Source organism: Strongylocentrotus purpuratus, unplaced genomic scaffold (assembly GCF_000002235.5).
Source record: "Strongylocentrotus purpuratus isolate Spur 01 unplaced genomic scaffold, Spur_5.0 spur5_scaffold_10, whole genome shotgun sequence".
Classification (NCBI taxonomy): Eukaryota; Metazoa; Echinodermata; class Echinoidea; order Camarodonta; family Strongylocentrotidae; genus Strongylocentrotus; species Strongylocentrotus purpuratus.
This window is the reverse complement of record NW_022145595.1, coordinates 19,846,091-19,870,171: the sequence shown is the minus strand read 5'-3', so window position 1 is coordinate 19,870,171 and position 24,081 is coordinate 19,846,091. Positions and strand designations below refer to the sequence as shown.

At 38.5% G+C, this 24,081-nt stretch overlaps 1 protein-coding gene across 1 annotated transcript; it reads right to left on the bottom strand.

The window, feature by feature from the left end:
* Positions 1–8,087: 8,087 nt before the first annotated feature.
* Positions 8,088–22,967, bottom strand: LOC115921579 (serine/threonine-protein phosphatase 6 regulatory ankyrin repeat subunit B-like). Its single transcript, XM_030979153.1, has 5 exons — positions 22,673–22,967; positions 21,461–22,489; positions 17,615–21,304; positions 8,560–8,757; positions 8,088–8,260 (listed from the first exon to the last, which is right to left on the bottom strand). Exons 1-5 carry the CDS (start codon positions 22,965–22,967, stop codon positions 8,088–8,090), a joined length of 5,385 nt encoding a protein of 1,794 aa, XP_030835013.1.
* Positions 22,968–24,081: the final 1,114 nt, after the last annotated feature.

Below are 24,081 nucleotides of genomic sequence, written 5' to 3'. Positions count from 1 at the left end.
GATTTTATTGCCTTGCCTTTGCCTATGTATACACTCCCACCAATCTTGTATTGTATTTGTTTAATGACTTTTTAAGTATATTTATACACCATCTTACCATATTTTTACCATATTGAATTGAATTTAACTGAAATTAACTGAATCTGTCATGACAATAGTTTATCACCACTCTTCACCCTATCTCTTGTCCACTTTAGGCATGGTTGTATATTTTGTTTTCACTTTGTTTGTTCTTTTGCTCTTTTAATTCCCTTTCTTCTTCTCAGGCTTTACTCTTCCTCTTTAAGTCTCTCCCCCTCTTAATTTAAATAATTTACATTGTATTTGCAAACTTTTCTCCTCACTCTTCAGTTCTACTCTCGATATTTTCCAACACATGCACTTGCTCCGTTCACCGTTTATTGCTTACTTCAGTCCTTCTTCTTTCACATTGTTTCAGTAGAACTATGTTACTTTATGCTAATTCTGATTTCTTTCTAATTTGTGTTTCCATGTGTTGCAATAAGCTATATTTCTCGTATTTATACTGATTTATTTTTTTAGATTCAATACATCATTTATGTTATGTTATATATTACATTATGTGTTATTAATTTTGTTTGTAAACTTTTGTAATTCGGCTAAACGCCGCGATGAAAGTTTTATTTGAAATAGATAGATAGATAGATTCGGTTTATTGCAATAAAAGAACATGCAGCTGGGAAGCTGAAATTATTCAATTTACAAAGTCAATATACAACACAATAAATGATCAAAATATGAATGACTAAAAAGTACGACTATAAATCATGCATAATGAAACAAAATTAAAATCAAATATTACATCAAAATCTAAATATATTACAAACATTACATAAAAATCTAAATATATTACGAATATTTTATCAAAATCTAAATATATTACAAATATTACATCAAAATTAAAATATATTACAAATATTTAAAACATTAAAAACCTTCTGTGTCATCAAAAAAGGAGAGAGAGAGAGAGAGAGAGAGAGACGGGACTAGAAAGAGGAATAGAAGGAAAAGTTGATCAGAGAATATACGAAAGATTGGAGGAGAGGGGTAGAGAAGGACAGAGTAGAACAAGAAAAACAGAAAGAGAGGAGAATCGTAGAGTCTTGAGGAATGTTTTCATCAAAACCGGAAAAAAGAAAAGCGAGCCTCTGCCAAGTGCACCTCAAGTTGAAATATGATTTAAAAAGTAAAAATAAAAGATTAAAAAGAATAAACTGTTTGAATATATAATATATCAACGTCATTTTAAAAATTCGTTTAAGTCAAAAGAGTAAAGTTATGCCAATCCCACAAAACATCCAAGTACAATGCAAATAATTTTGTAACTAAAAAGGATTGTATGTAGATTAAGTTATATTCACTGTTACTATCGAAGCATCAACATCAGAAGAAAGAAAAAGTAAACCAATTTGAATGAAAGAATAATTGAGGGCATCAAGTAGGCCCTATAATTAATCAATTCCGATAACGTAGTCTCCCTCAAGAAGTGATTCAAAAACACATTTCATTTTTCGACATTGAAGTACTGTTTCTTCCCAAAATGGTAATTATAAGAATGAAGAATTTATATAGCTCTTAATATTAGACATCTCTAAGCGATTTACAAAGTACACAATAAATACAAATATATTTAACTCGAATGAAAGTAGAACAAATACCATCATACAATATTATAGAATGCAAATGTTGCCATCAAATTTGGGGGGCTCCCAACTCTTTAGAGGGCAAATCTGCAGATTTAAGTCTACTCCATGAAGTCGCAATCACAACAAACAAACCAATAATATATAAGAATTCTATGATTGAGAATGTCGCTCTAGAAACTACAAAAAGCTTTCTTAACATCACTGGATCATATTTCGTGTTTTTATGTTTGCCTTTGAAATTGTTAAGTCTCTTTCATGAACAAAATTCAAAATTGAAAAATGTACATCCCCAACTGTCGGCCTTCAGAATAAAGTAATCAAACAATCTCATCACAAGCACATTCATACTCAATTAATATGAATCTAATCTATCTTGAAATAAACTAGAAAACTAGGCAGTATAAATTAAATGTATAGGTTACTTTATTACTAGCTACTACAAAACATATGTACCATATATTTACGAAGAATATGCAAAACCTCTTTACATAATCAATCCTAATTAGGGAACAAGTTTTTACAAACTCAACATGTAGTAGATTAATACTACTAATAGTAATAATAGTCCGTTCTTGTATAGCGCATAACACATTATGAATACTGTCTCTATGCGCTTCAAAAGAGCTTTGGAAATTATTACCCTAGTTTAGCTCCGGCAGCCGTTATCAGCGTACAGCGCATTTCAAGGAATTATTTATTTATTTATTTATTTATTTCGCATCTTTATACAGAGTAACATGTTCAGCTATAAAATCATTACAAAACATTGTTAAAAACATTAAAATAGGCTGGTTTACGACAGGGCTCTGTTTAAAAACAACATAAAAATGACAATGAACAATATTATATATAGAAATGACAGGGGCAACGAAAGCTAACACACACACACACACACCTGTTTACCACCTGTTTACAAAATAGAAATTACATTAAAATCAAGCATAAAATGAATTTGACCTCATTGCAACCCCCTCCTCCACCTTCATTAAAAAAAGAGCTATTTATTGCCAGGTTTGATAAAAATTTTGAAAATGGCTAAGGACTGGGCAGATCGGCATTCATCGGACAAACAGTTCCATTCATTTACACTAACTGGTGCAAATGTCCTCTGTTAAAATTGAGTTTTGCATTGAGGGATACGTAATAACAACCTGTTGGTGCTTCGTGTTACACGTGTAGAGACATTGTCATTTAGTACAAATTTACTACTTAACTGGGATGGTGCTACCCCACTTACACATTTATACACCATGCATGATATCGACTTGTTAAACAGTTCTTTTAGAGTAGGCCAGGCTAGTATTCGAAAAACTGTTTCCGATGAGGTTTCCCAAGTATATCCACTTACAATATATGCTGCGCGCTTGTGTAGCGTGTTTAATATTTTGTAGTTAGATTCGGATGAAGATGACCAGACGGTTGAACAATATAATGCACGGGGGAGAACAAATCCCCAATATAATCTTTTAAGTTGATCAACATTAAATATATACTTGTTTCTTCTAATTAGGCCAAGTTTTTATTTCATGACTTTTGCAATAGAAGTAACATGAGATTTGAATGTCAGAGTATCATCAATCGACACCCCCAGACACTTATATTCAGATACACATTCTAGTAAGGTACCATTAATTATAACAGATATTTTTTTATCCTGCAAGGTATTCAATCGTTGTCGAGAACCAAGAAGCATCACTTTCGTTTTGTTATCATTTAGTACCAATCTATTTTTAGATGTCCACTTGAAGACTTCATTCATTGCAGAATTTAGTTGACTTTCAACCGATTCAAGATTACTACCACTAACATACAGAGTTGCATCGTCAGCAAACATGACAACTTTTCCTGACTTTATACTGGAAACCAAATCGTTAATATATATTGTAAACAACAGGGGCCCTAAAACCGAGCCTTGTGGTACCCCAGAGATAGTTGACCTTGTATTGGATAATTTACCCCCTATTTCTGTCAATTGATCCCTAAAGCAAAAGTAAGATTTAAACCATGCCAATGCATTCTCAGAGCATCCTATTTTAGAAAGTTTGTTCAGCAATACATCGTAGTTAACAGAATCAAAGGCTTTACGCATATCAATAAACGCTACCCCACAAAATTTACTCCTTTCAACTTCAGTTGCCCAGTCATCAACCATACACAATAGAGCACTTTCACATGAATGCTTTGGTCTAAAACTAAATTGACTTTCACTGAAGAAATCGCTATTTAATAAATATGTCTGTAAATGCTTTTGTACCCATTTCCCCAAAAGTTTTAAAACAATTGACAATAAGGATATTGGTCGATAATTTTCTATACATAATCGATCACCGCCCTTAAAAATAGGGCGAGTTTTGGCCAAGCACCATGCTTTTGGAAAATGCCCTTTTGACAAAGAAAGGTTGAAAATATAAATAAGACCATCTATTACATTTGTGGCACATTTCATCATTTTCAACATTTTAACAGAGATGTCATCGGGCCCTGTCGCTTTTTTTTCAGAATGGCTGTCAATTTCTTTTACAACAAAATCGTAGGTGATTGGAGGAATATCAAAAATTTGACGATCAACATGATCAAGGTCATCACAATTCTCCTGTGGCAATGGACAACTAACAATTACATCTGGACTTGTGGTTTCACTGACTCTCCAATCTGTTTTCCCCAGGAGTTCTGAAACACTATCAATAAAGTAGTCGTTCAGTTTTTCAGCAACAATTTCAGGCTGATAAATTTCAACATCATTAATATTCAATTTTATGGAAAGCTGACCAGTGCTAGAGGACAGTTGCTTTAGAACAGACCATAATGCACCGGGATCACCAGACTTATCTTGCAATAAACCCTGTATATACCTTTGTTTAGATTTTTAGTTAAACTTGTTACCATGTTACGTATTCTACGATATTCTTTCCATAATCCTGAGGAGTTAAACTTTAAAGCCTTGTTATGGAGATACTTTCTTTTATTTATCAATGTAATAATTTCACCTGTGATCCAAGGAGAGGGTTTTTTTTCCTCATTCTTTTGCGTTTTTATGGCATATGTTTATTAATACTGACATTACTTGATTGTACCACAATTTCCAAGCTGTGTCAACGTTGCTAACACAAGCTAATTCTCTAAACATTAAGTTAAAAAGATCGTTGACAAAATTTTCCTGCTTAAATTCTTTTAAGTTTCTGAATTTGATATCGTTATGAACATTCCCAGCACTTCTAGAATGTAAGCATGTGAATATCAAAAAATGATCACTAATGTGAGTTTTTATGACACCTGAAATACTGTGATCATCCGGACATGTTGTATAAATATGGTCAATAAGTGTGTTAGAATGCTGGGTCACACGAGTAGGAAGCTCAATCAACTGTGACAAAAGTGAACCCTGCATTACAGTCATAAGAGATCGTGTCGATGAATCTACATTGTCAGAAAGTAGGTCACAGTTGAGGTCCCCCAATACAATCAGTTCACAATCAAAATCAAGAGCATTACTCATCATAGCAGACATTAAATCAAAATAATCAACTGAAGAGTTCGGCGGACGGTACATAACACAAATTAACAATGATTTCACGTTCCGTACCTTGGTTTTTATCCAAATAGTTTCTAAGTTTAACCCAAGATCTTTCACATGTTGAAAGTGGAGGGTGTTCTTCAAATAAATCATCACGCCCCTACCATGCCTACTTCTATCTTTCCTTAGTAAATCATAACCATCAATATGCAGTTCGTTGTCACTAACCGTGTTATCACGATGAGTCTCAGTAAGGCCAATGATGTCGAAGGGAGAATTTCTTAACAAATACCTTAGGTCTTCAAGTTTATTTGGTAAGGAATTAAAATTCAAATGATGTCTTGCTATGTAGTCACGTAATTGATTATCTATTGTACGACTATTATGTTCATTACAATGCTGATCTTTCTCTGTGCTTGCGTCGGAATCGATTTGAGCTTTATCTGTTGTCGTCTGATTAGCTGATTTAGAGCCTTTTGTTGACGAGATGATGCCATTGACAGTTTCATTCAAAACCTGGAGTTGGTTTTGAACAGATTCCAAAGTAGTTGTGATTGTACCACAGGTCTTGCAATTGTTTTCATTCTGATTATCTTCAATCCTCCCTTCTTCTGTTTGAGTAGATTTGTTTGGGACGCCTTGGCGGGAAATTTGGGGGTTATCCGCGCCATCTTGGGCCTGTGTATCACTTGGAACCGGGTAGTCATATATGATAACAAAATGCTCACAGATAAACTTGTCAAGATGAGGTAAAATATGACACAATAAGTCTGTAACATAATCTATACGGTTTTCTCCACCGTGTTTTCCATAGCGTTCGTATGAAATGTGAAGATGTTGTATGGCTATACGTAGACCAACAGTAGTTATATATTTCGGAAGTTTGAAACGAAAACTCTCAGCTCCTGGATTGCCAGAGTGGGTATTCGACTTTAACTGTGTCATTTCGTCCTTCAGTGTTGATATACTAGTACATATAAGTCTCTCAATAAAAGTCTTATAAGAAAATACAGTGATCACAATGTACATATAAGCTCACCCCATCATAAAATGTCACATGTGGGACCAAGACTCTAGTCCGGCATCAAACTGTCTATATGCACCAGGTTCACAACATCACAAATTGCACAAGAAAACACAAAATAACAGTAGTACATCTGCATCCAAGTTAATTTGGCGTTTCCACGGTGATATTTCACTTTGCGAAACAATATAACAGTAATATAACAGTATATATATAGACGGAATATAGCAGAATATAGCACGAGTTGAAAGTAATAATCCTACCAGGTACCCATTAACCTCACCTGGGTTAAGTGTGGCATATGTAGATCAATGTCTTGCCAAAGGACATTAGTGCCGTGGCGGGACTCAAACCGCTGATCTTGTGGTCCACAGTCCGGTGACATATCCACCCGACCACGACATCTTACATTAACATCACGACAGTAAGTTGAGAGAAAGAAAAATCTCAATGGCAAGTAACTTGGCAGAGTACAGAGGGTCTCAGTGCTGACAGAGTTTGCATGGGTCTTCATAATAGTGAAAGGGCGTTCAATCGATAACATATAGTGTAGCTAACTAATTACTTGATTATGAATCATGTTGTATCTTTAGAGAATTATTAATAACTATCGTATTGATGTTTTAAATAATTATGTTAATAAATCATATTTACAAACAATTGTTGACAGCTGGTCACACCAGCAGTCCCTGTAAGGAGAGCCCCGAATAGGCCAATCACATTGGTTTGCTGCATCTCTGCTGATTTTATGTTTCACTAATCTTTTCAAAAACAAAAGTCAAAACACATTTCTTAAATAGGTAACTTGAGGTATGTCTAGATCACACTATTTAAGAATGAGGAATAGTTAACTTATATCTTTTAATAGGAACACCAAATTTGTCGCCCCCATAAATATTATAAACATTTATTTGCTGCCCGATCATTGTGATGTTGCGAACAGTCGCAGAGTCTGATGCAATCAAATTCATGTTGGCACCACTCGGAGTAGATAATGCTTCATTCTCTATAAAATAAAAACAAAAACAAGTAAATGCAAATATTTAAAGTTCGTTGATGCACAAATGAGCGACGAGACATGCAAGCGGGATATCTTAATATCAATGTTAACAATATTTCGGGGAGCATAGATTTCCAAAGAATATGGTTCTATTTCAGAATAGCAACCTCTCGTTATATGAACGAATGGAGGAATATTTTACATGTAATAATTGAATTAAGGAAGTTTAATATAAATACATTTTCAAAAAGATGACAGAGAAACCAAATAAATCAAATGATAAAAAGAAATTAAGATATAATGAAGATATGATAGCAGCTTGAAGAGAAAATTGAGTTCTGGTCTTGCGATTGCATTGTGAAAAAAAAATGTGTGGAATGGATCAGAAAAAGCTGATCATGTACATGTAAGTACTGGTGTGTACTGAAAGGTTCTGGAGTCATAAAAATCATAATAAATTTGGCCCAGCCTTGGCAAAGTAACAAGCACTGTACACAGAAAGATGTATATGGGACTATACACAAATTGTGTCGGGGTTACCTACCTTGATGTCCTTATCTTTCTATGTTCATTACTCAGCCAGTATACATTTTCTACCAAAATTGTTTGGCAAATGACATTTATTTGTAATCTTGAACATTCAGTGTAAGTTTCGTTTGATTCTGTGAGAATTCATTTTCTCTTTTTACCAGAACTCAAGTTTATCTTTGAATTAAAACATGATCATATTATCCTCGAATCCGTACGAGTCGTCGATGGTACATGTACGTCCAGCCTATTTCTTTGCCGCCGGGCTTAGAAATTCGGGGACTAAGTCATCATTAGCTTGTAATGGATAGGGGAGATTGCGTTGCGTAGTCGGGTTTTTAAACATTTAATCAGTTAGATCGATCTCGGACTAGGCGAAATGTCCAAGAGACAGAACATGTTGGAAGGAAGCAAAGATTCAGCATTGTGCTTACTGCTTGTTTCATGATTTGGGCCGTCCTTTTCTTGTGTTGCTTTCCTCTTTCCGTCTCCCACCGCGGACGTCGAATTTTTGAGTGTGGATGCACCTAATCCAATAGTGAATGGTAAATGATTAAGTAAAAGATGTAAGAAGAGACATTCAATTTCAAAGTCACATTTGAAACGCATTTCGCTGAGCCATGCATCAAATATAATCTTTTAGAAATTATACAAATTTACCATTCTGATCTTTGCAATCGGAGAATAAAAAACCGTTGATCTATCAAAACTAGTGAACAAATAATATTTCAAACGATTACTATTAGTAGTTACCATGGTTACCAGCATATTCAAATCATGCAAAATTGCCAAAACTGAATTTCTTATGACTCTGCTTTTAACCAACCTGGTTTGGTACCATCCTGGGGCACCTTCTTAGCTGATGTCGGTTTGGTCTTCATGATCTTGGTACCGTCCTGTGGCGGCTTCTTCGCTTGTGTACTTTGAGTCTTAGATTTCTTGTATGCAATAGCAGTGGATGTTCCGGCTTTGCTCTCTTTCTTATCACCGGAGACTTTGCTTGACCTGGATCCCTTTTGAAGTGCTGAATGACATAAATGTTCAAATGATAATGACGATGATAATTATGATAATAGTAATATTAATAACAATTGAAGTATAAAAAACACTTTAAAAGAACCCACTTCTTCTCCTCGAGTCACTACGTTACAACTTTCACTATTAATTAGATTGTCCCAATCCAGTGTTGGATGCATTGCGTCGTGCAAGGGGTTGATGCTTCAATCTTCATGGGTGCAAGTGTCCAGTAGATGTGGGCAGGCTAGGAGATGTCGCATAGTCTGCTCCTCTCCACATAGCCCAAATTAACTAGGTTGGTTTGAAATACAACAGGAGGGGGGAGGGCGGGGGGCGGGGGTAACTGACCGTATTCTAATGTAAGGTTTAGGTTGTGCAAAACTGAGTCTGAATTCAGCTTTTTTTTTCCAAAAAAAATTATAAGCATGCTTGTTTATGTTGCGCCGTAGGGCCTGAACATGTTTGTTTCAAGCGGCAGAAGGGTAATCAGGAAATGTTGCGGTCATTCCCGAAAGCTTGGGAGCCGTTATTGACGAGGGGGCCGGACATACATAAGTGGCAGTGACGGCAACGATGGATAAGGAGATATATATAAAAAAAAATAAAAAAAAATAAAAAAAAAAAGGTTCATGTAAAAGCACTCATGATAAAGTAGCGCCCGGCCCCTAAAAGAGGAGCAGAATTGCCATCGGAAGATTGAGGGTCATTCCAGAAGGCTTGGGTAACGTTATTGAATAGAGGGGCCGGCCGCATATTACGTTCCGAGCCGCGGATTCGAAGTGAAACGTTTAAAACAGCCCCTGCGCTACAAAGTTTTTATTTATGTAAAAACCTCCCGCCAACAAAAAACTGGACCAAAAAGAAAAGTGCTCTTACCTCTGACAACGATGCTACCGGTTCTAGGACACCTACCCCTGGACGTCCACCCCCTGATAACCACCCCCTGTCAACTACCCCCTTGGAACACTGCCCCCTATAGGGGAACCACAACCCTGAAGGTAGTTGTCCGGGAGTAGTTGTCCCGGGGGTAGTCGTTCTAGAGGGTGGTTGACCGAGGGGTAGTTGTCCTAGGGGTAGTTGACTGGGGGTGGTTATCCGGGGATGGATGTTAAGGGGGTAGGTGTCCGGATACGCTGCTACCGACTGATTTTTTGAAATGTTTCGTTTTAGGGGCCCACCAGTCTTTGCATTTCAGAATAAATGTTTTGGCTGAAAATATTTTGTTTGGTGTAGAAAATCCAATATGAACAATACAGTGAAATATCATGGTGAAGTTTAAGACCACATGGGCCTTGGAGTTGCTCCAAAAGGGCCAAATGACCGGCAACTCTAGACAGTCAAGAGGATAGCCTTAAACTCTTTTCTGGGGTAATAGGTTCACATTAAAATGTCTGTTTCGGTATCATAATACGATGATACATTGTGGGTATAAGGCTGTAATAGCCAAACTTGTCTCTGGTACCAATAATCTAATTTTAAGGGCCCAAATATAACATTATTGATTCAAGAGCATCGAATTAAATGACTTTTTTCTTCCCTCTTACTACTAGTGAGAGGAAGAAAAACCAGTATTCTCTTATCACTTGTGATAGACCTCAAGGAGAAGACCGTCCCTGGTAGCACTTAGTGTGAGGAGACGGATACAGGTAAACGTCCTGGTTTCACCTTTTTGCCGGTAGGGGTGACTAGCTGACAACCAAATTTGCCAGCTACGAACGAACCAGGGTGGCTATTAAGAGAGGACTGACTCATCCGCCTAGCTAGTTTAGAGCGAAACTCCTTCATGATGGAAAGCTATAAAAGCACCAGGGGCAGGGTTAAATCCCCTGTCTCTACTAATTTGCCACCTCTTTACGGGGGGGGGGGCTACAGAGAGTAGTGCAACATGATGTACCAACTCCAAAGCCAATTGGAAGAGATGATGTTGATAAACCACGGAAAAGAGATGCTTTATTTAAAAAAAAAAGACAATTGGTGTATCGGAAACACATTAGACTGACAAGGGATAGCTTACCTCAGAAGGGTACAAAATACTATGCTCAGGAAATGAAACTCTTCACCGACGGGGTATAGCACTGATTCTGAACAAAACAGCCCATAACTCACTCCTAGGATATCATTCTATTTCATCCAGATTGATCACTGCCAGATTCCAGACTGAAGCAGGTGCCATCACAGTGATTCAGGTTTATGCTCCAATTACAGCTGATAATGAAGAACTAGTAGACAATTTCTATGACCAACTTCAAGAAGCAATCACTTCTGCACCAAAGAAAGACATTTCGATAGTGATGGGAGATCTAAATGCAAAATTGGGAGACGGTTACTCACAATAGAAACAAGTTCTAGGCCAACATAGGTTTGGAAAGGCAAATGCCAGAGGAGAGAAGCTAATCAATTTGTGTGCAGCGAATGATCATGTTGTCATCAATTCCATGTTTAAACAAGTAAAAACAAGTCAAAATGGACATGGGAATAAACCTGGTCAAAAAAAGACTCACAACTAGATAGACCTTATAATGATTAACAGCAAATGGGAAAGCTCAATCAACAACTCCAGGAGTTTCCCAGGAGCTGACATAGGCTCAGATCACAAGTTAGTCATTGCAAACTTACGACTGAGATTTAAAGTTAGAGGAAAACCCAAGTTTCTAAAGCGGTACGATGTCTTCAAACTCAAAAAACAGATGTCCGCTCAAATTGTGAAATAGAAATTGGAGGAAGGTTTGGCCCACTTCTCAATGATGAACACACAGATGTGGAAAATCTATTGAAAGGCATCAAGTCAGCAAAGAGCGAAACATCGACCAAACTTCTCGGAAACAGAAAGAGTCAACCTCAGGACCCTTGGATACGCGAGGAGGTGCTCCAATTATCTCATCAAAAGAAAAGGGTTAAGCAGTAGAAGTTAAGGGATCCCACAAAGAGAGCCTACTATAATTTCCGTAACAGGGAAATAAAGAGAAAGACAAAGGGATGTGAGAACAGATAGATTCAAGATCTATTGTTAAGGCACACCAAGCAGCTAAGTCCAAAAAATCTACTCAACAATCAAGAAACTCACTAGGAAACCAAATATCAAGATGAAAACAGTAGAGTGCAAAGATGGACAAGTACTGACAGAGATAGAAGATGTAAGATAGGATATAAGATAGCAACTAGCATCCCATCAACAAGGATGCAACTGAGGGGATTGCACAAATGTCTAGTACGGAGGAAGAGTCTGAAATACTCAAAGAGGAGGTCATTATTGCCATCAAAAAGATGTCAGATGGAAAGGCCCCAGGCTATGAAAGTATAACAGCAGAGGAGTTAAAAGCATCCGGAGAGAGTGGTATTGACATCCTTCACAAACTCTGCAACCTAATATGGAGTAAAAAAAAAAAAAAAAAAAAACCATTCCTACCTGACTGGGGCAGAGTAATTTTAGCAAGAGGAAGGATTAGCTTGAATACGGAAACTACCGGGGAATCAGCTTGCTTAGCCATGCAGGGAAAATGTTTGCATCAATCATTCAACGAAGAATCTTGAAGAAGACAGAGGAAATTTTATCAGAGTCCCAGGCAGGTTTCAGACCAGGGAGATCAACCATAGACTAACTGTTTACTCTAAGTCAAATTGCAGAAAAGCACCTTGAAAAGAACAGAAGTCCGTTTTGTTGTTATATAGGCATTCGATTCGATATGGCGGGAAGGTCTTTGGAAAGCTATGAGATTATTTGGCTACTCCAATAAGCACATCTGTCTCCTAAAAGCACTATACAAAATGTCATCTATAGTGCAGTCAGGGTAAAAGGTGAATTTACAGACTGGTTTCCAACAACTGTGGGTGTACGTCAGGGCTGTGTATTATCACCACAGCTATTCAACATCGTCCTAGAAATGGTTGTTACATGCCACCTATGACATCCTTATTGGAACAAACATCCAAGGCCATCTGATCAACAACCTCCGCTTCGTTGACGACATAATTCTTCTTGCATGCAACAAGATAGATCCCCAGTCCATTGTAGATTGTATGCATCAGTGGAGCTCAAACTTTGGCCTCAAAATCAATATTGCCAAAAAAGAGGTCCAGTTCATCAGCAAACAGCAGCAAGACATTAGCTTAGCATAGGTGAAACCAAACTACTACAGGTGGAAACGTCGTTTGTTTACCTGGGAGGTACCATCACTCAATCAGGAAAATGTAAAGAGGACAAAATGAATAGGATTGGAAAAGCCCTGGGTGCTGTTCAAAGTCTTCACAGCATATTGACAGCCAAAGACATTAGAGATATTACAAAACGTGAACTATATAAGGAACCTATCCTATCTATTCTTATGTATGGATCAGAAACATGGACACTAAAAAAAAAAGATTAGAACAGGCTCCTTACCTGCGAAATGATCTGCCTCCGAAAAATCTTGGGTGTAACCAGACTAGATAGAATAAGAAAAATAATAATTCGGGAGACTCTTGGACTGGATGAAACCATTCTGGACAAAAAAAGTCAAAAGACGGCTGCGATTTTTTTGACCACGAACAGGATGAGACCATCACGGTATCCAAAGATACTTCTAACTTCTAATATTCATGGTGATAGACCCCGGGGCAGACCAGCCACGAAATGGTTAGATTGTGTAAAGGCTAATTGTGCTACTAGGATCCCTCACAGAAGCGACCAGAACGTCACAAGATAGGAAGATCTGGCTTGAGGTCATGAAGCCATGGCAGAAGCCATCACACATCTCATATATGGTGTGGAAGGCTTAGGTCAAGGTAGGTCAAGAATATTCTTTCTACATCCACGTGTAATTGTGTCATACTAAAGGTAATTGACAATTCAACTAAAATTACATGATCTTCGGGGCACCCAAAGGGGGTCTCGGGAGCCCTGAAGCTATTCATCGCAAATCAATAGGAAATGCGTGAACAATCGCGTATTTTACTGACTAGAACATTTAAAACTTATGCCATATGATGTGTTGAACACCACTTATGATAGGTGCGAATAATATAGTATTAATGACTGCTTTGAGAGAAATAGTTGTTTTATTACGCTCAAGGGAAGGTTAGAATTGTGCTATTCCCCGAGGCTTGCCGAGGGGAATAGCCCAATTGTAACCTTCCCGAGAGCGTATGAAAACAACTGTTTCTCGAATATTAAAGCAGTCATTAATACTTTTATATGCCGAAAAAAATAGACTAAAAAATAAAAAATAAAAAATAATTTAAATTTATGTCGAAGACGGGATTCGAACTCTTGCGTACAACAAGAGGTGTATCGAAAACCAACGCTTAGACCACTCGGCTATCGCGCGCCGTTAACATGCTTGGCAGTTTTCTCCAATATATACATTAAAATGAATTGAAAACGGCTCCGCGTGAGGGATGCTTCGCAAAAGCTCCATGAAACGGACCCTTCTTTTACTTTTGCAATGCATATTGGCACGAACTTAGATCAAGATCTATCGGCAGATGTTGTTTTTTTGTTTTTGAGAGTTTATTTTCGTCTTCATGTCAACAATGCAAGATAAAATTGTCGGTAAGATCGATCGAGATTCAATTGTATTGAAATTGCCGACCAATTTTTCGCACACGTATGGTATCCTCCATCGCTCAAAACATTTTTTAACATGTAAACCTATGGGGTAACCATGGAGACTGACCTATTTTTTTAATAACCATGGTTATTAAAAATATTGAAATGTTTTAAGCATGGTTACCGGGAATTTTACAGGAACAGTTGAAGTTTATGAATGCAATTCGACCAATCAGATGGCTGGATTTCTTAAGTGAGGTATATAACAAAGAATATACAACGGGCACCTACACCTTCCAGCACAATGCTGAATGTCTATTTCCTTGATTAATTCGTAAATATGGGCCCACCAAAGGGCTTGTTGCAATAAAAATGTATATGGTTAAAAATAGTATTTGTAAGACTGCAAGATTTATTATTTTATTAAATTCTGTTATGAGGGGATTGTTGAATTATAGAATTATCATGTCTTACCCTGTATGTTGGTAAGCAACAAACATGGGGGTGTATACCCACTAAATCATCACTATTTAGCAACTGAACGATCATGTGTTAAGTAGATATAACCTAGCCACATCAATATAGAATTACCATGGAAATAAGCAAGAGTGTCTTTTTATGAATATGCAATGATATAAGTGCATGCAAAGTGTGTGTTTACAGACTACAGTTGTATTATTTTGTGGCGCGTACCATAATGGTGGGGGGGGGGGGTATCAATACTCTATACATTGATTTTTTTTTTTTTTTTTTTTAATGTTTTGTTTTGTTTTGTTTTTGATAATTTATTTGATGCTCGTAATCTCTTTGAAGCCATTTATATTTGGGTAAATTAAATTGAGTTTGTATTGAACATGTTAAGACAAATTTATGAGTATCAGTTTAACCACAATCATTACCACATCAATATCTGAATCACCATCACCATTCAGATTTTGATGCGATTATGATTATTAGGGAGCAAAAAGCCACTCTACACACTTGTGAATATTTTTACTGATTCGGTCACTAAAGTTGGAGAATACTCATCCAATATTAACTAACATGTACTTTAATGAGTAAAAAAACTGATCGAGAAAATAATCGGGTCACATACTCGTTTCAAATATCATGTGTGTAAAATTGTATTAAGAGAAATGTGGTGTATTCACCAAAAATGTAAAATAATGCATTTATTATATACACTGTAAAGTTTCTGTGTCGTCCTATCATAATGGTGGTAGTAATCATGTGATGCAAAGAGCATGGAATACGGAGATAATGATAGGCTAACATGAAATGCAAAGCATAAGAATGAACGATGATGAGCTCCTAAAACGTTTACTAAATGATTAACTCTCATAATGACGGAGCTCACTAATTTATGAGCATCTCAACCATGAAGTACATACAAAATTACAGTACTCTTGATGAAACAATTTTTTACGGCATTGACTTGTTGTATTAACTTGTTGTATTTCAGAAATTTGTCTTGTCGAATTTCAAGACATACAAGATTAAACAAATAAAATAAAAGACACGATTGACAGTGTTAAAGAGCGATTTAGGAATTCAAGTATTTTGTACACAAATAATTTGTGTAGGCAAAATTTCGATTTTAGTTTAATTTCTGGCTCGACATGTGACTGAGCAATGTTGTGTGACATCGCAGAGGATTGTCCAATTTAAAACCTGGGCCCTGCCTTACAAAGAGTTGCGATTGATCCGAATCAATCGTAAGTCCTCATATCAATGGCAAGTTTGCAGTCTCCTATCTCGTATGTACATACTTGCGATTGATATCAATTGCAAATAAGTTGCGATTGATATCAACTCTTTGTAAGACGGGGCCCTGGTCTCAAAAGGTGCAAAACTCTTGAACGGAAAAAGTCACGAAAAGGCAAGACACGATCCAATTGTCGGCAGTCGTGGAATTTGTACAGTGCGGGGTTAGGGTGGGGTTCAAAATGCCCCTCAGTCAGAATTGGGTTCAATGCTATATGAGGGTTTGCGTCATATCACCATGAGGAACAAATACAATGACCGCGCCTATCTTCACACGTTGAATAGTGGGAAACACGCAATTATAGACATCTGGACGGGAACCCATTGTTGCCTGAAGGCTAGCAATCCTTTGTGCGTAAACGTCGCAATAAAAACACAGCAAAAACATTAGAAAATATAAATACTAAAAATAAATGCGATTGCATTGTGAAAGAAACGTTGTGGAATCGATCAGAAAAGGTTAAACATCTAGCATATAAGTATTGGTGTGTACATCAAGGTTCTGGAATCATCAAAATGATAAGAAATTTGGCCCAGTCTTGGTAAAGTTACAAGCACTGTACACAGAAAGATGTATATGGGACTACGCGATATCTATCCAGGCCGGATAGATATGATCATTTACCAAATATATAGTGACCAAGTGACCAACAGTTTTTTGTTTTTTTTCCCCACGAAATTTCAAAATCACGCCGACAGATATTTCGCTTAGTTGGGGGGGGGGGGGTTAAGGAGCAATGAGTTTTTTTTAATCAGCACACCCCCCCCCCCCCTCTCCCTCTTGAGCAAAACAAATTGAGGGGGGTTTAAACATGAAATGTGAGCCCTTTGGGCACCAATTAAAAAGAAAATCAGTCGATGGCATAGTTTTTAGCATCAAATTTTACTCCGGAATCAGCAATGAAATTTAGCTGGACAGCATTCCCTATTGGAGCCGTCAGTGTACCTAACTATTCAGGCAGTGGACTACACTTGAGCTACTAATGTAGTAATGTGAACGGCTGCCTGTGGCATTCATGTGGTCCTGTGGTATCTCCTATGATAACTTTTAATTGTTATCCCACAAACTACATCAGGCATATCACGTGAATGCCTACTGCACATGATCTTTTAAACTAATAATTTGAAAGAATGCAGTGTTGACATTTTCTGAGTATTCATCAGACTAAGTTTCACACTGCACAGGAAATCTTATTTACTCCTTTTTACAATAATTGTTCAATTATTTGTTGTTTTTCTCTCATTCTTGTAGGACCATGGAAAGAAAGTAAGAGAAAATACGTTGGGGCAAGAGGCAAGCCGCAATCTATTTTGAATAAAATTCTTTAAAAGGAGCAGGAAATTTGCTAAAAATTGTTCTACAATCCGGGTAAGGCGGGGTAAAATTTCATCCTTTAGAAGGTATAACAAATCGCATCGTATTAGTTTCTATGGGAATATTTGACCAAATACCTTTTTAAAAAAAGGAATGGATGCAAAAAGACTAATTAGGTTGTGAGGACAGTTCAGTCCCTTTAAATACACCCCTTTCTGACAAGAAATAGCTCAATGATCACGGTCAAAATGCGAATCTTACCTTCAGGTTGTGCTCCTTGATCAATGAGATACTGAACTACTTCAAGATGTCCATTTCTTGATGCCAAGTGAAGAGGTGTTTGACCATTATTATTGTCCCTCTCAACATGTGCCTCTTGACCAACGAGATGCTGAACTACTTCAAGATGACCATTGCTTGATGCACAGTGAAGAGGTGTGTGACCATCATTATCAGTCCTCTCAACCTTTGCTCCTTGACCAATGAGATACTGAACTACTTCAAGATGACCATTGCTTGATGCACAGTGAAGAGGTGTGTGACCATCATAATCATTCCCCTCAACCTTTGCTCCTTGACCAACGAGATACTGAACTACATTGAGATGACCAAAGTATGAAGCCACGGTGAGAGGTGTTGGAGCTTCAGTATCATCCTCCTCAACCAGGGCTCCTTGACCAACGAGATACTCAACTACTTCAAGACGGCCATTGAGTGATGCACAATGAAGAGGAGTCCGACTAAGAAGATCAAGGATATCAATCTCCGCTTCTTGACTAACGAGATACTGAACTACTTCAAGATGACCATTGCGTGATGCATAGTGAAGAGGCGTGACACCATCATAATCATTCCCATCAACCTTTGCTCCTTTACCAATGAGATACTTTACTACATTGAGATAACCAAAGTTTGATGTCAAGGCGAGAGGTGTTGGAGCATCATCATTATCCGCCTCAACCAGTGCTCCTCGACCAACGAGATACCGAACTACTTCAAGCTGACCATTGATTGATGCACAGTAAAGAGGTGTCCGACTAAGAATATCAAGGATATCAATCTCCGCTCTTTGACTGACGAGATAATCAACTACATTAAGATGACCATTGCTTGATGCACAGTGAAGAGGAGTCCAACCATGTTTATCAAGCTCATCAATCTGTGCTCCTTGACCAACGAGATACTGAACTACTTCAAGGTGACCATTGTTTGATGCCAAGTGAAGAGGTGTATTACCATCACTATTGTCCATATCACCATGTGCTCCTTGATCAAAGAGATACTGTACTACTTTAAGATGACCTTCGCTTGATGCACAGTGAAGAGGTGTGTGACCATCATTATTCTTCCTCTCAACCAGTGCTCCTTTATCAATGAAATACTGAACTACTTCAAGGTGACCTTCGCTTGATGCACAGTGAAGAGGTGTGAGACCATCATTATCATTCCTCTCAACATTTGCTCCTTGACCAACGAGATACTGAACTACTTCAAGATGACGATTGTATGACGCCAAAGTGAGCGGTGTTAGACCATCAATATCGTGCTTCTCAACACGTGCTCCTTGACTAACTAGATACTGAACTACTTTTAGACGACCATCGCTTGATGAACAGTGAAGTGGTGTACGACCATTATTATTTTCCCTCTCAACATTTGCTCCTTTAGCTACAAGATACTGAACTACTTCAAGGTGACCATTGCCTGATGCACAGTGAAGAGGTGTGTGACCATCATTATCATTCTTCTCAACATTTGCTCCTTGACCAACGAGATACTGAACTACATTGAGATGGCTTTTGCATGATGCCCAGTGGAGTGGGGTACGACCATTATTATTTTCCCTCTCAACATATGCTCCTTTAGCTACAAGATACTGAACTACTTCAAGGTGACCATTGCCTGATGCACAGTGTAGAGGTGTGTGACCATCATTATCACTCTTCTCAACCTTTGCCCGTTGACCAACGAGATACTGAACTACTTCAAGATGGCCATTGAGTGATGCACAGTAAAGAGGAGTCCGACCATTATTATCAAGCTTATTAATCTCTGCTCCTTGAGAAACGAGATACTGAACTATTTCAGGATGACCTTCGCTCGATGCACAGTGAAGAGGTGTGTGACCATCACTATTGCTCTCTACCAGTGCTCCTTGAGAAACGAGATACTGAACTACTTCAAGATGACCACTGAGTGATGCACAGTTAAGAGCTGCGTGACCATCATTGTCATTCTTCTCAAAAAGGGCTCCTTGACTCACGAGATACTGAACTACTTCAAGATGACCTTCGAATGATGCACAGTGAAGGGGAGTAAAACTAAGATTGTCAGGCTTATCAATCAGTGCTCCTCGACCAACGAGATACTGGACTACTTCAAGATGACCATTAGCTGATGCACAGCGAAGAGGTGTTTGTCCATCATTATTACTCTTCGCAACCTGTGCTCCGTGACCAACGAGATACTGGACTACTCCAAGATGACCATGGTATGATGCACAGTAAAGAGGAGTCCAACTAAGATTATCAATCTTATCAATCTGTGCTCCTTCTCCAACGAAATACTGAACTACTTCAAGATGACCTTCAATTGATGCACAGTGGAGAGGTGTACGACCATGTTTATTGTCCCTCTCAACATGTGCGCCTCGACCAACTAGATACTGAGCTACTTCAAGATGACCTTCGCTTGATGCAAAGTGAAGAGGTGTGTGACCACCATTATCATTCTTCTCAACCTGTGCTCCTTGACCAACGAGATACTGAACTACTTCGAGGTGACCATTGTTTGATGCCAAGTGAAGAGGAGTGTGACCATCATTATCAGTCTTCTCAACCAGTGCTCCTTGACCAACTAGATACTGAGCTACTTCAAGATGACCATTGCGTGATGCACGGTGAAGGGGTAAACGATCATTAGTATTGCTCTCAACCAGTGCCCCTTGACCAACGAGATACTGAACTACTTCAAGATGACCATTGCCCGATGCAGTTTGAAGAGGTGAGTGACTATCATTACTGCCCTCAACCAGTGCTCCTTGACCAATGAGATACTGAACTATTCCAAGATGCCCAATGACTGATGCACAGTGAAGAGGTGTGTGACCATTGTGTTCACCACTCTCAATCAGTGCTCCTTGGTCAACAAGAAACTGAACTACTTCAAGATGACCACTGATTGATGCATAGTAAAGAGGTGTGTGACCCTCATTATCATTCTTCTCAACCAGTGCTCCTTGACCAATGAGAAACTGAACTACTTCAAGATTACCATTGTTTGATGCACAGTGAAGAGGTGTTTGACCATCAATATCAATTCTCTCAATCGGTGCTCCTTGACCAACGAGATACTGAACTACCTCAAGATAACCTTCGTTTGATGCACAGTGAAGGGGTGTGTGACCATCAATATCATTCGTCTCAACTAGTGCCCCTTGACCAACGAGATACTGAACTACTTCAAGATGACCATTGTTTGATGCACAGTTAAGAGGAGACCAACTAAGATTGTCAAGCTTATCAAGCTGAGCTCCTTTACCAAGGAGATACTGAACTACATTAAGATTACCACAGTCTGATGCCAAGTGGAGAGGTGTTTGACCTTCAGTGTCATTCCTCTCAACCAGTGCTCCTTTACCAACGAGATACTGAGCTACTTCAAGATGACCATTGGTAGATGCGCAGTGGAGAGGTGTTTGACCATCAATATCAATTCTCTCAACCAGTGCTCCTTGACCAACGAGATACTGAACTACCTCAAGATAACCTTCGTTTGATGCACAGTGAAGGGGTGTGTGACCATCGTTATCATTCGTCTCAACCAGTGCTCCTTGACCAACGAGATACTGAACTACCTCAAGATAACCTTCGTTTGATGCACAGTGAAGGGGTGTGTGACCATCGTTATCATTCGTCTCAACCAGTGCTCCTTTACCAACGAGATACTGAGCTACTTCAAGATGACCATTGGTAGATGCACAGTGGAGAGGTGTTTGACCATCAATATCAATTCTCTCAACCAGTGCTCCTTGACCAACGAGATACTGAACTACTTCAAGATGACCATTGCCCGATGCAGTTTGAAGAGGTGAGTGACTATCATTACTGCCCTCAACCAGTGCTCCTTGACCAATGAGATACTGAACTATTCCAAGATGCCCAATGACTGATGCACAGTGAAGAGGTGTGTGACCATTGTGTTCACCACTCTCAATCAGTGCTCCTTGGTCAACAAGAAACTGAACTACTTCAAGATGACCACTGATTGATGCATAGTAAAGAGGTGTGTGACCCTCATTATCATTCTTCTCAACCAGTGCTCCTTGACCAATGAGAAACTGAACTACTTCAAGATTACCATTGTTTGATGCACAGTGAAGAGGTGTTTGACCATCAATATCAATTCTCTCAATCGGTGCTCCTTGACCAACGAGATACTGAACTACCTCAAGATAACCTTCGTTTGATGCACAGTGAAGGGGTGTGTGACCATCAATATCATTCGTCTCAACTAGTGCCCCTTGACCAACGAGATACTGAACTACTTCAAGATGACCATTGTTTGATGCACAGTTAAGAGGAGACCAACTAAGATTGTCAAGCTTATCAAGCTGAGCTCCTTTACCAAGGAGATACTGAACTACATTAAGATTACCACAGTCTGATGCCAAGTGGAGAGGTGTTTGACCTTCAGTGTCATTCCTCTCAACCAGTGCTCCTTTACCAACGAGATACTGAGCTACTTCAAGATGACCATTGGTAGATGCGCAGTGGAGAGGTGTTTGACCATCAATATCAATTCTCTCAACCAGTGCTCCTTGACCAACGAGATACTGAACTACCTCAAGATAACCTTCGTTTGATGCACAGTGAAGGGGTGTGTGACCATCGTTATCATTCGTCTCAACCAGTGCTCCTTGACCAACGAGATACTGAACTACCTCAAGATAACCTTCGTTTGATGCACAGTGAAGGGGTGTGTGACCATCGTTATCATTCGTCTCAACCAGTGCTCCTTTACCAACGAGATACTGAGCTACTTCAAGATGACCATTGGTAGATGCACAGTGGAGAGGTGTTTGACCATCAATATCAATTCTCTCAACCAGTGCTCCTTGACCAACGAGATACTGAACTACCTCAAGATAACCTTCGTTTGATGCACAGTGAAGAGGTGTGTGACCATCGTTATCATTCGTCTCAACCAGTGCTCCTTGACCAACGAGATACTGAACTACTTCAAGATGACCATTGTTTGATGCACAGTAAAGAGGAGTCCGATTAAGTTTGTCAAACCTATTAATCTGAGCTCCTTGACCAAGGAGATACTGAACTACATTGAGATGACCACAGTCTGATGCCAAGTGGAGAGGTGTTTGACCATCAGTATCATTCCTCTCAACATTTGCTCCTTGACCAATGATATACTGAACTTCATCAAGATGACCATCGCGTGATGCACAGTGAAGACGAGTTTGATCATCATTATTGTTCCTCCAAACCTGTGCTTCTTCACCGAAGAGGTTCTGAACAACGTTCAGATGGCCATTTGAAGCTGCCCTGTTCAGGAGTGTAAAGTCCTCATTTAGTTCATTTGCTGCTCGTTCAGCCATGTTTTGCTATGCCTGTGGAACCAAATCTTATGGATGTTTCTATGTTCTTTTCAGGGTATGTCAAAGCCACCTTTGTAATGTTTAATCGTTCTCGGGAGAGACTAAATACGTCGATGCAGTTACCCACTCTACAGCATGAGATATATATATCTGTTTCCGTGCAGGCTTAGACTATTCTAAGCCTACTAATATTTATGCATTGGAAACTACGGCAAAGCAATTAATCTAACTTGATAAAATAATACTTGCGACCATATTTCCAACTTTATAATAAAACGATTCCGTCTCGGACAGTCCTGGCCCTGTCAGTACCAGCGTAATATCTCCACTTTATTGGTCCGATTTCCTTCACATAAACGAGCGTGCTCCGGTCCATCCAAATTATTCACATCAACGGTCTCTTGCTTCGAAATGAAATTGTAGATTGTCAAATCAGTGTATAAAATTGTTCCACGATAAAACGCCAAGATTTCTTATTAAAATGGATCTCTGTTTTTTATCCAAAGAGTTTACCATGTATCTGATACGATGGTATATTACACAAAGGTAAGAATTAAACAATTCATTTTGATCTGCTTTCCTAATTTTTCCAGTTTTCCCAATCAAACTAACCGATGGAACAGTCGTTGAGAAAATGGCGTATCATTTGAGAGAAACAGAAGTTGTTTTGTATAGCAGTCAGTCCGCAGTGCGTGCGAAATCTCGCAGAGAGAACGGATGACGTATTCACGCTGGGAGTGGTTATGAATACGTAATGAGCAAGTGCATTACCATTTTAAAAGTCATCGTGGGGGAGTGTAGCAACCAAACAACGATTTGACCTCATTGTATACACATTGGAAGTAGGAAAATAGTTCTTTCATATCGTTGTCTTTTACAAAAGATATTTAAAAGATAAATGGGTCAAATTTCGAAGAGTTTGGTGTGGTATTAACAAAAAATACTTCGATCAGAAAAAAGTAGGGAAAATAAATGTCAAATCTTAATGGATCTCTTTCTTACTATACTTAATATTATGCTGGTTATATCTCCTTTAAAAAATAAAGGAAAGTCCTATCATTTAATCATGTATACAATCTGGGATCCAGGGGGAAAGGACACCCTGTCACATCGC